At 40.5% G+C, this 15,171-nt stretch overlaps 1 protein-coding gene across 2 annotated transcripts; it reads right to left on the reverse strand.

The window, feature by feature from the left end:
- Window positions 1-453: 453 nt before the first annotated feature.
- bnip2 (BCL2 interacting protein 2) lies at window positions 454-10,588 on the reverse strand. Of its 2 annotated transcripts, XM_069708660.1 has the most exons (11): window positions 10,104-10,588; window positions 7,299-7,394; window positions 7,096-7,163; window positions 6,410-6,586; window positions 4,541-4,723; window positions 4,258-4,360; window positions 4,048-4,179; window positions 3,796-3,882; window positions 3,606-3,704; window positions 2,782-2,817; window positions 454-1,062 (listed from the first exon to the last, which is right to left on the reverse strand). In XM_069708660.1, the coding sequence occupies exons 1-11, from the start codon at window positions 10,463-10,465 to the stop codon at window positions 1,005-1,007; spliced, it is 1,401 nt and encodes a 466-aa protein (XP_069564761.1). In that variant the 5' UTR covers window positions 10,466-10,588; the 3' UTR covers window positions 454-1,004. The 2 variants fall into 2 exon arrangements, with proteins under 2 accessions (XP_069564761.1, XP_069564762.1); XM_069708661.1 differs by lacking the exon at window positions 2,782-2,817.
- Window positions 10,589-15,171: the final 4,583 nt, after the last annotated feature.

The following is a 15,171-nucleotide window of genomic DNA, read 5'->3' on the forward strand; positions in this document are numbered from 1 at the left end:
GTTGATGTCTTCATTTTGGAATATGTAGCCTGTGACCTGTGAATTGCCTTAAACAGGTGTTTCTCTATTGTTTTGTCCAAAATGCAGTTAAATCAACACCGCTATAAAAATTAAAACCTTCTTTAAAGGTTAAACGTATTTGCAGGGCTGCTGTACTAGAGTGCATTACTTCTAGCTAGGTGTGCCTAATATATTCATTACCTTGTAGTAATGTGGTAATAATTATAAACATTTTGCGAAACATACTTGGTCACGCTTTAGTTTTAGTGCTGCCATATGTTTACCTGTATTGCCGTCACTGAACAACTGCCACTAAATGGAATATAAAGAACAAATCAATGGTATGGATCCATGGCCTTACTGGAGGCAAATAATGATAAGAGCTGCATCTTTTGATTCAGATTGTTGGTCCCTCAAATGTTCACCCTCCACAAGTCACAGGGAACATTCAGGTGAAGGGGCAAAAAATAAAATTTTATTTTCCCCAGGCAGGATTTTAATCGAGAACATCAGCAGTGAACAGTGAAAAAGGTGCCGTCAGAACTTGTTCTATGAAATGCCACTCGATGGGTCAAAGACCTAAAATTCAGTCTAAAATCAGATCAACCATAAAAATATATTAATTTCTCTCCATTGACACCTTTTGAATATAAATATATATATTTAAATGTAATAAAGCAGAACATGCATCAACCACCTGTAACAGAGTGCCTTAAATAAAGTGTAGATACAACAGTAGAGGAAACACCAATAAGCTAAGTTTGACATGGTATACAGGAGTAAATAAAAAGGATTAAAAACACAAAATGATGAAGATTGAGCTGCTTGACACCGAAATACAGCAAAGAGTTCCACAATATAACAGGCAGCATATTTTCAAAAAGGCACTTTCTTGATGCAGAGAAGTCTCCAGTCACGTCGGCCAATAACACAAACATATACGAGTGGCTGCAGCTCTAAACATTCTTCATCGCTCTCCTCCACATCTTTCAGTGCCAGCAGGGTCACTCCGGAACAGCAACCGCCGCCACCTCTGCTTTGCCGTGCATATCCTGGTCAATTCTGCAGACAGACGTAATGGTGATCAGACATCTGTGTGACTAGGGTGTCCTCTGTCAGGGCTGGGATCACCGATTAAAGTGTCCGGTTACTACACAGCTCACAAACACACATTTTTGCAAGGTCACCTCATGAAATTGTGATCAATACCGTCACAAAGGAAGTTCTTCACGTGACAAGAATATTTCTGTAGATAACAGTTTTTGGTAGCATTACGATACAACTTGACAAAAACATAATCCATTCTTACAGTAAATATATACTTTACAGCAAGTTCTTAAGATAAAAATGTAATATTTTTTTTACTACCTTTATTTTATATTCTGTAATGTATTGCTTTGCCCTGTACGTGCTGCCGTAATGACAAAATTTGCCCTTGCGGGATAAAATAAATGACCTATCTATCTGTTTGTTTATCCATCTCAGTCTGTCGGTCGATCGATCTGTCTGTCTATTATATTTATTGCAGAAGACTAAAGTCTGTTATCTTCAGTCTGCTTTCATTACCTGCAGCACACCGTTCGGTTTGCAGTAATAAGTGTCGAATAACACTGTAAGAAAGATATCGACGCGTGAGGCTTTAGTACATTTGCCTAGCCAGCGTGTCATTAAACGCACTCATGCACAGAAAAACAGAAGTACAGCTAACTGTGAGATAGTTTAATACCCTGCAAAAAGAAAACACATTATACTGAATTTTGTTTCGAACCCTTTGAGTTCTCTAAAACGGCATGATTGTTGTACTTTTCTAAATGTTCTGAAATCCCTCAACACGTCTGCAAATTAATCACCTCAGCAGCTGAACACTCAATACTTATCTGTAATGAGCAGAATATTTCTGTGTGCAGTGAGTAAGCCTGACAAAGATCTCTGGTAATTACCAGACCGCAGGGAGTGGGTATGCAGTGAGTCATGCAAAGAGCTGTGAGAGTGGACAAGCCGGGTGTTCAGTGAGAGCCAGTTACCAAGGAGGACCATGTGAGGACATGGCTACAGTGCAACCGCACACGCCACGGTGACTAAGACGCGCTACTTCCTTGTAGTTTCACACCGTTCAGTCGTACAAACATGAACAAACTTACCAAATGTCTACCGCATCAAATCCTAAACCTGTTTTTTTTTTTTTTTTTTTTTTTAACAAGAAACATGCAAGTAAGCGCAACTTGATGCCTCTAACTTTCACATCAAAAAGAAATGATGCAATCCAAATCTCAAAACTATTCTAAGTTGTTTTTGACACAACTTAATAAGTCCTGGTGACAGCTAGTGTAATAGTGAGAAAAAGAGTATCCTCGCAATTAAAGTCAGAAGGTATAAGAAATACATGGTGCTTTAAACAATGTACAGATAGCAAACATTACTTCAAGGTAATAAAGAACGGATTTAATATGGACTGGCTTCGTGATGAACTTCACAGCATTGGCTCAGAAAAGGAATTTAGTTGGTTAAACAATCACCAAGCCACCTACTTTTGGAAAGCAAACAGCTACAGTCTGTTTATTAGGGATGTAAATCCTAAATCTGTTAAGAGCGGGATGTAGAACATTGGGGAGGAAAACATGTTGATTATGGCCAGGAGGTAACAGGATATCATCCAACTACAAAAACTCTGAAGAGAATTAGGTGTCTTGGTGTATTTCTGACAGCCAACTGATCATTTCATTGTTAGTTTTAGCAAATGCAGAAGATGCGGAGACCGACCCTAGGTGAAAGTGCATATACCTTTTATGGGTTTTCCCATTTTTTTCGTCGTCAAACCTTGAGAAGGGGTAGGGAAAGGGGGTTAAGAAGAGGAACATACACAGCCAACAGCATCCACACTTCCAAAAGAGCACAACATTTGACTTTTTACTGAGTAACTATTTTTGCTGCCGATTTAAATGCTGCGATGATACGAGATCCGCCACACGTTGAGCCATGTAAAGGAAGAAGACAGAAAAAGAAAACTTCCCAGAATGAGCTGCACAGTTCTGTTTATAGTAAAAATCAAGAATGTAGCATCTTGCCTACATTTTCCACAGGACAAGCAGGATGCTTTAGCACCACTGATAATCAAAAGGCAATCAAATGTTTCAGGATCAACCCAAATTGGTACTGTAATGTGCACCAAAGATGATCAGTTACGGCAGTTTATGTCAAATAGCCAGCCACATGAAAAAAAAAAAGGACTATTTTCACAGATTATGTAAACATATTCAGCCCCATATTTGGTGATGATGATGAAATCTATTAACACGATCGAGTCAAAGGAGGCATATACTTATGTTGTCACGGTTTGTTTATTTACTAATTCAAGTGAGTTGCCATCACTAGATCCATCTCATGGAAAGAGAGCCCTCAACCTGGGAACCACGCTGGTATGTAGACAAAATGTGAACGCCTGCTTAAGTGTTCAAATTAAGCAGTACCACTTCACTGAAGTATAAGTCTGAGCAGAGGGCCTCAACCAAAATTCTGTTATGGCCTTTCTTTTTTATTACCTTGCAGGCATCCTAATATACGTTTTAAAAAAAGTATGAAAAGTGCTGATGTGTCAGCATACTTACTGTTTGATACAATCTGGTATGGACACATACTCCATTGGAACCAGCTCAGCGAGGTCTATCAAGCTGTAGACGTACTTGATTTTCTGACTAAATTTGGAGCTGTGAAAAAGAAGCAGATGTCAGAATCGGAAGATTTCCCCCAAAAATCTCTTTATTTCATTATTCTAATGACTTTAAACATGGCAGTTACCTTATGAAAGGTTTTGTGAGGGCCAGCAGGGTGCGAATAAACCAAGAGGGGTGTACAATTATCAAAGACTTTAAGTTCTTTCGTAGCCTGATCAAAAAGAGAGAGGACATGTGTCAACATTGAATCGCAGCACCAACATGATGATGCTGTTTGATTTGAGATTAAGCAGATTTAGGAGTGGGTTCGCCCAGAGCGGATGAAGCAAAGGCTTCAACGGCTGTAAAAACTACCTTGCAATCTGTGATCACTGACCTCCTATCAATCTGCTGATAACACTTTCTGAGCCAGCCGACAGTCGGCATCCTTTTCCGAGAGGTTGCCCCGTTTAAATACACAATCATATAGTTCTCAGCGACCAAAAGCTCCAGCGTGCCAATGACGTACCTGCAACAGGGACATCACATTAGAGATGGCTCTAAAACGAGTCCTCAACGGCCCAAAGGAATTCAAATAAACACTCACTTGAATAAATTGTCCATGATGTATCTGTAATTTGGCTGATTGCTCTCAGGCATAAAACACACAGCAAACACGATAATGGCATTCAAACCGTCTCCATAGTAACCTGCAGTGAAAGACGAAAACATCAAAAATCAACGTTTCAATGTCGTTATTTTACTTCTTATTTGGAATATGTATAAATATGTAACACGCGCTGTTCGTCCTCCAAGACAGAGAGAACAAAGACTCTTAAAACTGCTGCCGCTATGTGTGTGCGCCCACGTCACAAAGTTATGCCGCTGACCTCCATGGCTGATAACTCTCTTGTAAGGTTCGATGGCCTTCATGTCCACTCTGTGTTCCTGGTCTCCGATGCGAAACACTCTCCAGCGTCGACCCTCCTCCCTCTCCTCCAGGGCCGAATACTCCTGGACCGACTCCACACCTTTCTCTAGTAGCTCTGTGGTTTTCGGCTTAGGAAGATCATCTGAAGGAGAAGAGGCACTTTAAACAGACATCTTAAATATTTTAACCCTCGGATGTGATCAGATCTATTTAGATGAAGTAACATTTTCAGAGCGCTCAATTATTCATGTTTGACATTTTCAATCATATGCATTGGACATTTTGTTTTTTTCTTCAATCTATATCTTGATGGCATGCTTTTTCTCCAAATCAACACCAACAATCACATCTCCCATTTACTTTTTTTTTTCTAGGAAGAAAATCAACACCTTTCTATGAAAAAAAAAAAAAAAAAAACCCGGCTGTTGTACCATACTGCATTTGCCTGTGACGTCACAGTACAACAAAAAAATTTGGAAAAACAAAATAAAATACACAACTCCCATTCACAGCAACAAACTGCTGCCGAATTACCTCAGGATCTCCTTGCATCCTGTGCAGGATGTAAATCAGCATGATGTGCAGAACGTCAAGTTCCGCATACAGTATGACGCAGACATCAAGCAAAGTGTTGAAATGATCATGAATATCAAGCATGCAACAGGCAGATTCGAAAATAATTAAATAGTGCTACCAGATCACACCAACACACGTGTGAGAATTTTTCAGGGAGCAGCCCATTTCCAAAGTATATATATATATATAATACTTTGCATACCACTAACATAAATAAAACCTGTTACTATTATGCGTTTCTTTTTCAGGACAATATATGATCCCCATATATAGATCTATACTAAATAGTTAATATATTGATCAGAATTTATGAAATTATCTCACAAATTAACAATTTAAAATGACATAAAATAGGATTGAGGTGTCAAAATGCCAAATGTAAAGTGTCTCCAATTGAAGACAAAATAATGGACTAATGTATTTCCACTTTTCCAAACTGTATGTAAAACAATTTATAAAAAGTAATTTCCCTGCAGGGATCAATGAAGTTCTCTGATTCTGATATTCACTTATTGTTCAGATTCTTGTGGTTTGATTTTTTTTTTTTTTTAAATATTACACATTCATAGCTGCAGCAGTATAACGCCAATTTTAACTTTTTCTTAACTTACAAGCTGCTATCGTTTTCTCAAAAATTCGAAAATTTGAAAGAAAAGCAAAAAAATTACATAAGCAAAAAAATGATGATGAAAATAAAGGATATGAAGAAATTAATGAATTGTTTGAACAACTGAAGACATGATCTGGACAACAGGGGCTGATTGAAAAATATCAAGGCTGTCCGAGAGACCTTACCACAAGGAAGAGAGAAACCTGTTGCTGGCCTGCAGCCTGTTTCCAGGCAGAGAATGGAAACAATTCTTCCAAGTGAAAAAGAGGAAGGCAGCATTGTGGAAAAACAAAAACAATAAAGCACATTTTAACCACACTTCAAGCAGTCACCCGTGGAGACAAACCTGCACAATCAAGGAAAGAAAATGGCAGTGAAGGCAACCACCAGGAAATAAAAGACCAGCCTGCGTCTGTCGTCCAAGCCGGCCATTAAACCCAAGGACAAATATTGTCATAGATGACCAACATGGACGCCAGCTGGGTCCCATTTGAAAGTTTCTCCTCCACATCATCATCTAAACATTCATGTTTACATCTTCCGCTTTAACAGGACAAACTGAAACAAACAAGGTGGAAAGTTACCGTCTAAGTACTAAAGTTAAAATGTTGTCGTTGTCTTCCCGTGGCAGGATTCCCTTACCTTCCCATTCAAACTCATTGCTGTTGTCAGAGGGCGTGTCGATGTCATCGAGGTCCAGCTCTGTACTTTCATCCAGCTCGTCGGAGAGAAGGGAACCTTCACTGCGGTCAAGTGTAAGACTGATGTCGGGAGCTGCAAGTTTTTTCTTCACCTTCTTGCAGTGGTTCAACGTATAACCTGGGGTAGATGCCAAATCATTAAGACTGTGTGTAAGAACAATTTAAGGATAGATGCAGATATTAACAAGTCACTGACAATAGAGCAATTGCATGCAGTGAATAGACGTCTGTTTTAAGAATCTGTGGACAGAATCCAGAGGGCTTGTTTGTGCACAAATACATTCTGAAGTTTAGTCTAATCTAACAGTGTCACTTTCAACGGGTCTTTTAGTATGGAATTCCCTCGTCTTGTTAGCATTATTCCTTTGCAGCTTGGCAAAGAAAACATTGGCTTAGAGGATTTTGAACTAAGCCTACCTTCAAAATACCCTTTGAATTTGCCCAACTCCGACTGCTGAAGACCGAGGTAACAATTTCATCTTGAGCAAGAACGAACGGGAGGGATTCTAGCAACCAATAACTCTCTTAACTTACACAAGGGCATGTGAGTTTTTAAGATTAACCTTAAAAATGTGAACTTGCTCTTTGAAATTTCCAACGCACTGTGTGCTATTATGTTTTCATTACCAGCGTCTCCCGCTTCAGACGTTCCAGCAAAAAGCTCATCTTCAAGCTCCTCTTCTTCTGGGAGGGGCCTGATATTCAAACAAAAGTTAATCTTGGCTTCAGTAGATCACTGGTTTGTGCAACTTCAAAAAAAAACAAAAAAAAACACGCAAACACACGATACAAAGCTATGAAGCATGAACCACACGTGATTGACAAAATACCGTGGAAAGTCCTCATCCTGCCACTCCTCCTTTAGTTCAACTCCTTCCATTCTTAGGCGGGCTTCTGTTGTTGCGACTGACTCTCTGCGCTCTAGGCTGGAAAAGAAAACACAAAAAGGTTGTGCAATTTTGTCAGGTTAATGGTGTCTAATTGCTAAAAAAAAAAAAAAAAGGGCCTCTTGTACTGCAAATGTATTAAGATCAGGAGCAGAGCGAGCAAAGATAATCTGTGAAATCCAAACATATAATTGGTTATTCTTCAGCAATGACTCGTGCAATCCTCAATGGATCATGGGGGGGGGGTATTTAAGATCGATTGATCTGCTAAGAGTCAAAGGGATGTTTTGTTCTAAGGTTAACACATGAGCAACTAAAGCCTTCACCATACACTCTGAAAACAAGGGTGGGAATGTGTATGTCTTGAAAACTAGATTTCACTGATAAAAAAAAGCTGATTTCATTTGAAAGGATGGGTTGAATAGAGAAGGGTTAATGAAATCGTATTCTTAGCTTTCTGAATTGTATCATTGATACGGTATGTGATCTGCAGATGTTGGAAGTACACTACACCTTCCCTCTGGTAGACCGACAGCGGCTACTACTGACAGTTTCACTGAGCCTTTACGAGTTGCTAAAACAACGTTTTATATTTCACACTTAAAATATAAGATGACGCGAACTAATTATTGTAAACGGATTCGAAACTAGATTTGGATTCTTTTATTTACAGATACAAGACAGATCAGGGAATACGTGCCACGTAGTGCCAAATTGTTCAGATGAATTGGCTGATCAGTTCAGTGACCGTACTTTCATCAAAGTCATGTAAGCTTTCTCTAAATATCTGATTTTTAACTATCACAGCAATCCTAAAAAAAAAAAAAAAGTGACATGTCCTTAACGTTTTTCTTTTACAACGAATCAAATATGTTGACATGAAAAGGAAAGAAAAAACGCGATGCCTTTGTTATGCAGCTATTGGGACAGATGGTGCGCGTGTTGCACCTTTACGATACAAGTGTTCAAGAATCTCCTCAAGAGTTTCAGCTTGCAACCGGCCACATAAGCAGATCACTGGGCTTCTTGAAAAGCTTACAGGCTCGCGTGAAGGGCTTAGTTTACAAACCATAAGACCGCACACTAATGCTGATCATGGCATCTGTATCTTTGCTGCACAGAGCTCCCTTTGATGCACTAATCATATACACGACCGCGTATGGGCTCCCAGACGCCGAAAAACCCAGGGCGTTTGGAACTCAACATTTCATAGCGATCCAGTTTAGCCGTCTGCTCGCGAATGTCGCTAATCTCCACGTTACGCTTCCAACTACTCCAGGAATTTGGTTTCCTGAAAGTGACCCACTGCAGTCGATGTGGCTGCGTAGAAATTACCGCAGAAGTCAAAGTGAAACGATGAATGACAGTTTGAAAACGACAACGGCACTACGCTCGATGGAGACCTGAATCAAGATACAGATCAACGGTTTGACGATGGCGACACTTCTCATCCAAGGCTTCCTTCATATTCTACCCTAATATGCGTAAAGAAATGTCAACACAAAGTTTAATATGTGTAAAGACGTTAGCCGAATGACTTGACCAAAATGTTGAATGAGTAATTGAGTTTTCTTCCTAATGCTTCCATCAATATTAATGGCTGTCATATTTTCTTAACAATTCTGCGGTATGATTCTCTTCTTCATCGACACCTCGTCTTTGCTGTCTTCACATTGTAATCGTGAAAAGCGTTGGGATCCGTAATCCTGCTGAATTACAATCTGGTTCCTTTTTGCAGCAGTACAGCGCAGTCTGGTTGTATATCTGCGACCAGAGTTTCGAGTTCTCCTGGCGTGGTCCCGTTTATGACAGTTTATGATACACAAATGTGCCTCTGATGGATAGCAAGTGGTCTATCTCTTTCCATGTGAGGATTAAAAAAAAAAAAAAAAAGTACAACAATTCATGGTACCACCTCCTCCTTTCACAGTGGCTATTTCCATAAAGGAATATTTCAAATAATGGTTTCTGCCCATCTTGCAACTACGGTGTTGTGCACAAACATGTAATGAATGGTCAAATATCCGATGCGATATATGTGATGTTGCTCTGCTGTTTACATACGTTGTGGAGAAAATGACAGGTATACCCGTGCATCATCAGGAAGTGCAAAACGTGGCGCGATAATTCGTGACATTTCTGAAGGTCATTGTTTGCAGTTTGCGATGGCATCGTGCCGAAGAAGAGTCAGTTGGCAATGTGGTAAATGTTGACGTCCTAATCTGGGACGCCGGTTTGCATTATAACGCACTATGATTCTGTTGTTTTGTCTGCGGTAGGACACAATAACATGAGCTTACATCGGTATTCCTCCATGATATTCAGGAAACAAATGTCCTGCCAGCCTCAGTCTAACTGTGCACTTTTACTTTACTTCCTGCCCAGGCCAGGCCACAAACAGGAGACTGCCGGAAGAATTGAAAAGGATACGGTCCTCGCCTACTGGTGATGCCTTGCTTATAGGTTCAGCGTTCAATTAAGAAACACGTCTTGCCAGGTTATACGTTATAAAGCGAGCGCGGTGTCCCATTTACCACGTAGTTTATGTGATTTGGGTCTACGCAGTGAAGGAACATTTAGCACTGCTTATTGGCCCAAGAATGGCCTTTGTCAGGTAACTCACAAACCCAGCACACTGATAAAACACGAGGACGCCCGAAGCAGGCAGTCATCAGGTACTGAGCTTTACTTAAATGTGTACGAGGTGCCAACGTGCAGGCCGAGCAGCAAACCCGAACAAATACACACCTTCCGGTGAATCCAGACTGCGAGCGCGACAGGGAGAAGCTCGCCGGGGTAGAGCTTCTTTCTCCCGGCTGTTTCTGCGCATCGTCGTCTGGAGCTTTCCTTTCCTGTGGCGCATCTCCCGTTTTGGTTAGACTGTCTTGAAATGCCTCTTCGCCATTTTCCACCGCGGAAGCGGCGCTGTTTAGCAATCGGTTCGCTTCGCCGCCGCCTTCTCCCGACACCCCGGAGGACGAGGGACAAGAAGCCTGTCCGCTTCCCTCGCCAGTCTTCCTGGGTGTGACGCAATCCGGGCTGCTGTTGTTCAAATTCATATCACTTACACCCCGCAGCACCGCTTCACTCTCCAACACATCCGATGCCATGAGTTTCTCCTGCCGCCCCCGCCGGGCGCTAGAGCCGTGTCCAAAGAGTCCGACCGGGAAAAAGTTTGAACACCGGTCGGATAATAATCCCAAATCTAACTCGCACAACTTCTTGAGTTGTTTTTTTTTGGGGGGTGTGGGGGAAACCGGCGCTCGTACAACTCAGCCAAGAGACTTGGCTGCTAACAGCCGGCTGCGCCAACTAACAAGCACATCTCATTCACCGAATAGCGTCAAATGTCACACGGGGTAGCGCGGATAGTCACCTTTTTTTTTTTTTTTTTTCCAAATGCGTCACGGTGTGAACTCGGGGAGTCCAAAAACAAAAAAAACCGGTGCTAGCTTTGCATGAGCGGCGATCCTACTTCATCGGTTTCCTTCCTTCCTGCAGCGGGACGTAACAAGTCACGCTTAGTTTTTTTGTTTTTTTTTGGGAGGGGGGGCTACAGTTAGCTACCCAGTACTAGTAGCCAAAAGCCATAATATAAACCCTGCTGTCAACTGCGACGCCGAGTTTGTGGCGTTCGTTCCGCGGATCCCACGTGAAAGTAGAAATTCACGAACCGCTTGTTTTTGAACTCCTCGACTTTTCCCGACGTCGATCTCAGCGACGTTAACGGAGGAAAAGGTTTGCTGTTCGCTAACAATGCCGAGCGAGCCCGGAGACCTGCGTCGTTCCTCGGCCACCTCGTGGTTCCTCGGCGCGCTGCAAGCGCGCTGCGGACGCACCGGGTCCGTTTCCTGCAGATCCTTCGTGTGGACTTTCTTCATTCCGTCTCTCAAAGCAAAAAATAATAATAATAATCATAATAATAATTTAAAAAAAGCCCACTAAAAGCACGCTTGGTGCGAAATTCATTGCTGTTTCGGTGCATGGTTTCAACATTTAGCCTAACTATTATTTCACTGCCCCCACGGTGCTTTGCGGAATATTGTGTCTAGAATATGACTGCTTGAAAAGTTGATTACGTGTCAGCTCCAACTGCGGATGGAAATATGGCATATACTCTTTTATATATATATATATATATATATATATATACGGTGTATGTATAAAGATACTTTTGTTATAGGTTTAATATGAGACTAATGTTTCTGGCTGATCTGTGGGAAATAAGCCAACTCCTGAAAGTTATTATTTATTTATTTTTTTCCTTCCGTGGACCGTCTGGTGTCACTTGCCTCAGCAGCAAGTTTCACTGCCCTCTGCTGATAGAGCAAAAATAGTTTTAAAAGGTTGAGATGGCACATCTAACAATTCTCTACGGCTGCTTTGTAATTAGGGCCCGAGCACCGATGGTGTGAAAGCCCTTATTGTCGTTCAAAAAGTGACCCAAAAGTCACGCATGTCGTCCAAAAGTCATACTATAGCATGTCGTCCAAAAAGTGACCCAGAAATGACATTTGGGTCACTTTTGTGATGCAACAGTATGACCTTCTTTTTTTTTTTTTTTCTTTTCATAATTTGGATGATATGCTATAGTATGACACAGTGGTGCAGTGGTTAGAGCAGTTTCTTCACGGTGAGAAGTAACTGGGTTCGATCCCCACTTGAGGCATGCATGTTAGTTCAGAAAAAGGGTAATGCTCCAAAAAGTGATTTAAAACAAACAAACACAGTATGTCGTCCAAAAAGTGACTCAAAAGTATTTATAGTATATAGTATAGCCAGGGCGATGAGGCTAAGTTTGATGTTTCGCCGTGACGCAGGAAGTTGATGTTTAAGGTCAAACGATGCTCCAAACCTCACGAAACTTTGCACAATGCGACAGGCACCAACTTTCATGAGTTTTTGAAGATTTTGAAGGCGCAAAGAAAAAAAAAGAGGCCAATTTTCTTTAAAGAAGAATAAGGAATGAGATCGAGAAAAAATTTTTTTTTTAAAAACTGCAAGCGGGAATATGCTGACCTCGGCGTGCTGCACGTCGGGGAGCCGGCGGCCCCGACCCGTCACTGCTTGCAGTTTTAATTAGAACCTTATTTTATTTTTACCCTTTAGATCAGCAGAGGGTTTACTTTCCCTTGGGTCAGTTGCCTACAACGTTTTGAAAAAAGAAGAAGAAAAAAAAGAGTTAACATTTAGATTTCATAATTGTTTACATTAGTAATATCTAGCTTATATTATCACTTGGTCTGGAGTTGTCATCAAATTCTGTCGCAGTGGTTGAGAGTAGTTAAATATTCGCTCAAGTCATGAACTTTAACGCAGTTTGTAGGTAGCGTACTTGAGTACTTTCATTTTGTGCTCGCAAATGTATTGATAGTAACCACAGTTTTAATTTGGTAATCACTGTGTACGTTTGGTGTCGTTGCAGTGATATCCAGAAGTGTGGGGAGGGCCATCGTTGTTGTCAGGTGTTTCACCCCGGAAGAGCAGAGGGATTTTTGACCGCTGTGGCGCTGACGTTTTGGTCACGATGCAAAGTTGTTTTTTGGTTTTATCGATGGAAATTGGACGCTGGACATTTATCCACGATGTAAACAATATAAAAAGGGATGGTCCTTCTGGAACTGAAGGAACAGCCTGCAGGATCTTTACTCAACACGACGCACGGAAGCACGTAAGTATGACGTCAGCCAGGTAAATCTTGGGTCACACACACACCTCAGTAGCTTTACATCATTGAATAATCTCATGCAGTTATTTTTCATACTCCTACTTTGTATCACAAGTAAACATTACTTTACCGACAGCAAAACCTGTGATCACTCATATAAACATGACCTAATTGATTATTCAGCTGATTATATGGGCCTAACTGATTATAAACTGTACCTTAATGAGTTCCACCATAAAATGCATCTTTTCTTTATTGAATACGTAACAACAACCCAGTCTAAACTTTACAGTGATGTAACACTCCAAAGGGTACTGCATGAAAGGTATATATATTTTTATTAGCCTACATTTGACACTTTAAGTACATTGTGTTGCTGATATTTATATAAGTTTGAATGCACGTTTCTTTTTTGGTGGCCCTTTGTGATTTCTTAACTTGCTACTTGCAGCTTCTTTCAAAAGATGTTGCCTTCATAAACAACATTTGTTTTTTTTATGTGAGGACACAAATTTGTAAGTACCAAAATTAGGTGAGTGGATACATACTGTATAGTGGAAGAGTCAGACCAGGTCCTGTAGAAATGGCAGACTTGTAGTGTATTCCGGGCAGTATACATTACTCATTACTGTATGGACTGTTTCATCAAAGCAACGTTTACTCTTTTGATGGTTAAACATACATTTTCATACTATACACATCATTACACACATTTAAACAATATTGCATTCTAAGTTGTGTCATGACCGCTAATATTAATAATATGTTGTTGATTATAGTCTACCTAATTCCACCAAAAGAATTTGAATCTCGTTTTGAAACAGTTACACTTCAGGTCTTATCTTTTCCACCAGTGACCAGATTTGGCCACTAGATGGAGGCAGATGCTTACTTAAACATTTCATTATGTCTGTGCGTGTGTGGGTGGGGTGGGTGGGGTGGGTGGGTGGGGGGGGCATTTATTTAGAAAAATTGGACTAAAGTCTGAGAACTGCATCTGCAGTGACAAGCCAGCTTTTAACTGTCATTTCCATATTTATCTGAATATAGCAATGACGTGTGCTTGTGTCCTCTTCCTTTAATTACTGTATGTGCCTTTTTAATAGTGACACTCTCAAAATAAAATGGATGCACTCATCCCTGAGGTGTGACTTTATCAGTGAATATTTCTGCAATTTCTGGAGCATATTTGTCAACTACAGCAAATGCACTTTAATTTGTGTTTGGGGGATAGTTGTAAGTGTCGCTTTATTTTCCGACCTCACTGGATAAAGAAATGGAAAGACAGTTGTATATCTATTATAATGATGCTGCCTGCTTAATGCTTCCTCTGTGTGCAGCGGATCATTCAGTGTAATTTCTAATTAACACATTGCTATTTACTCTGCTGGATCATTAGGCCTCATCACAAAAGGATAATCCAGGCAAATTGAGAGTTTATGCTTCCCTTCCACCTTCCACCGTGGCGATGTATGCTAATGAGTCTTGTTGAAATTATCCAACAAATTAAGACAAATGTTGCGTGTTTAGCCAAGAAAAATCTATTTAGCCATTAACATATGTAACAACGCAGTTAGGGGAAATATTTCTTGTAAACCCACTTCATTTATATCCCCTAAGAAGCACAACGCTTTTATTTTATCACTGTCTTCACTTTCTAAGGTAATCCTGCAAATATTTGTCAACATGCAAATGAAAATAATGAAGAGCTTAAGCAAAAATGTCATCGGAATAAAATGTTCTCGTGCCAGAAGAAGACAGTGGAAAGTAAACTTGGTGAAAGAGAAATATTATTTGATGATTGTTGTGTTGTGTTACATACATGATTGTAAACCTCTTTTCTTGATATACATTTGCGTACCAGGAAGCAGCTGTTGTTGCAAATACAGTAGGTCCACTGTAGCCCAGCAGTTAGTTTAAACAGTGAAAGTTGAAGCAGCATTGTCTGATACAGGACGTATCAGGATGATTCCTCCTTTCAAAAATAATACAAGAACTCCAGATCTGGAGCAGACCCCTCCTTTCATCATGAAAGGAGGCATGAACGTTAGGATCAGAAACGGAGGCTGTATCCTATTTGCGAAGCAGAATCATTAGGAAGGTTCTCCAACCAATTTCCATAAGTGGGGTAGCGGGAAGTATTTAGGC

The sequence above is a fragment of the Brachyistius frenatus genome, unplaced genomic scaffold (assembly GCF_029030835.1).
Source record: "Brachyistius frenatus isolate BFR_SWC_R1_liver_20210118 unplaced genomic scaffold, ASM2903083v1 Contig_77, whole genome shotgun sequence".
In the NCBI taxonomy this organism is placed as follows: Eukaryota; Metazoa; Chordata; class Actinopteri; family Embiotocidae; genus Brachyistius; species Brachyistius frenatus.

Bases quoted from the DNA above. Each gene is read 5' to 3' on its own strand.
- bnip2 (XM_069708660.1), bottom strand. From the start codon at position 10,465: ATGGCATCGGATGTGTTGGAGAGTGAAGCGGTGCTGCGGGGTGTAAGT. The intron at 4,180-4,257 runs GTGAGTGTTTAT...TCCCTGTTGCAG, and splicing joins ATCATGGACAATTTATTCAA to GTACGTCATTGGCACGCTGG. The intron at 3,883-4,047 runs GTCAGTGATCAC...CTTTTTGATCAG, and splicing joins TATCAGCAGATTGATAGGAG to GCTACGAAAGAACTTAAAGT.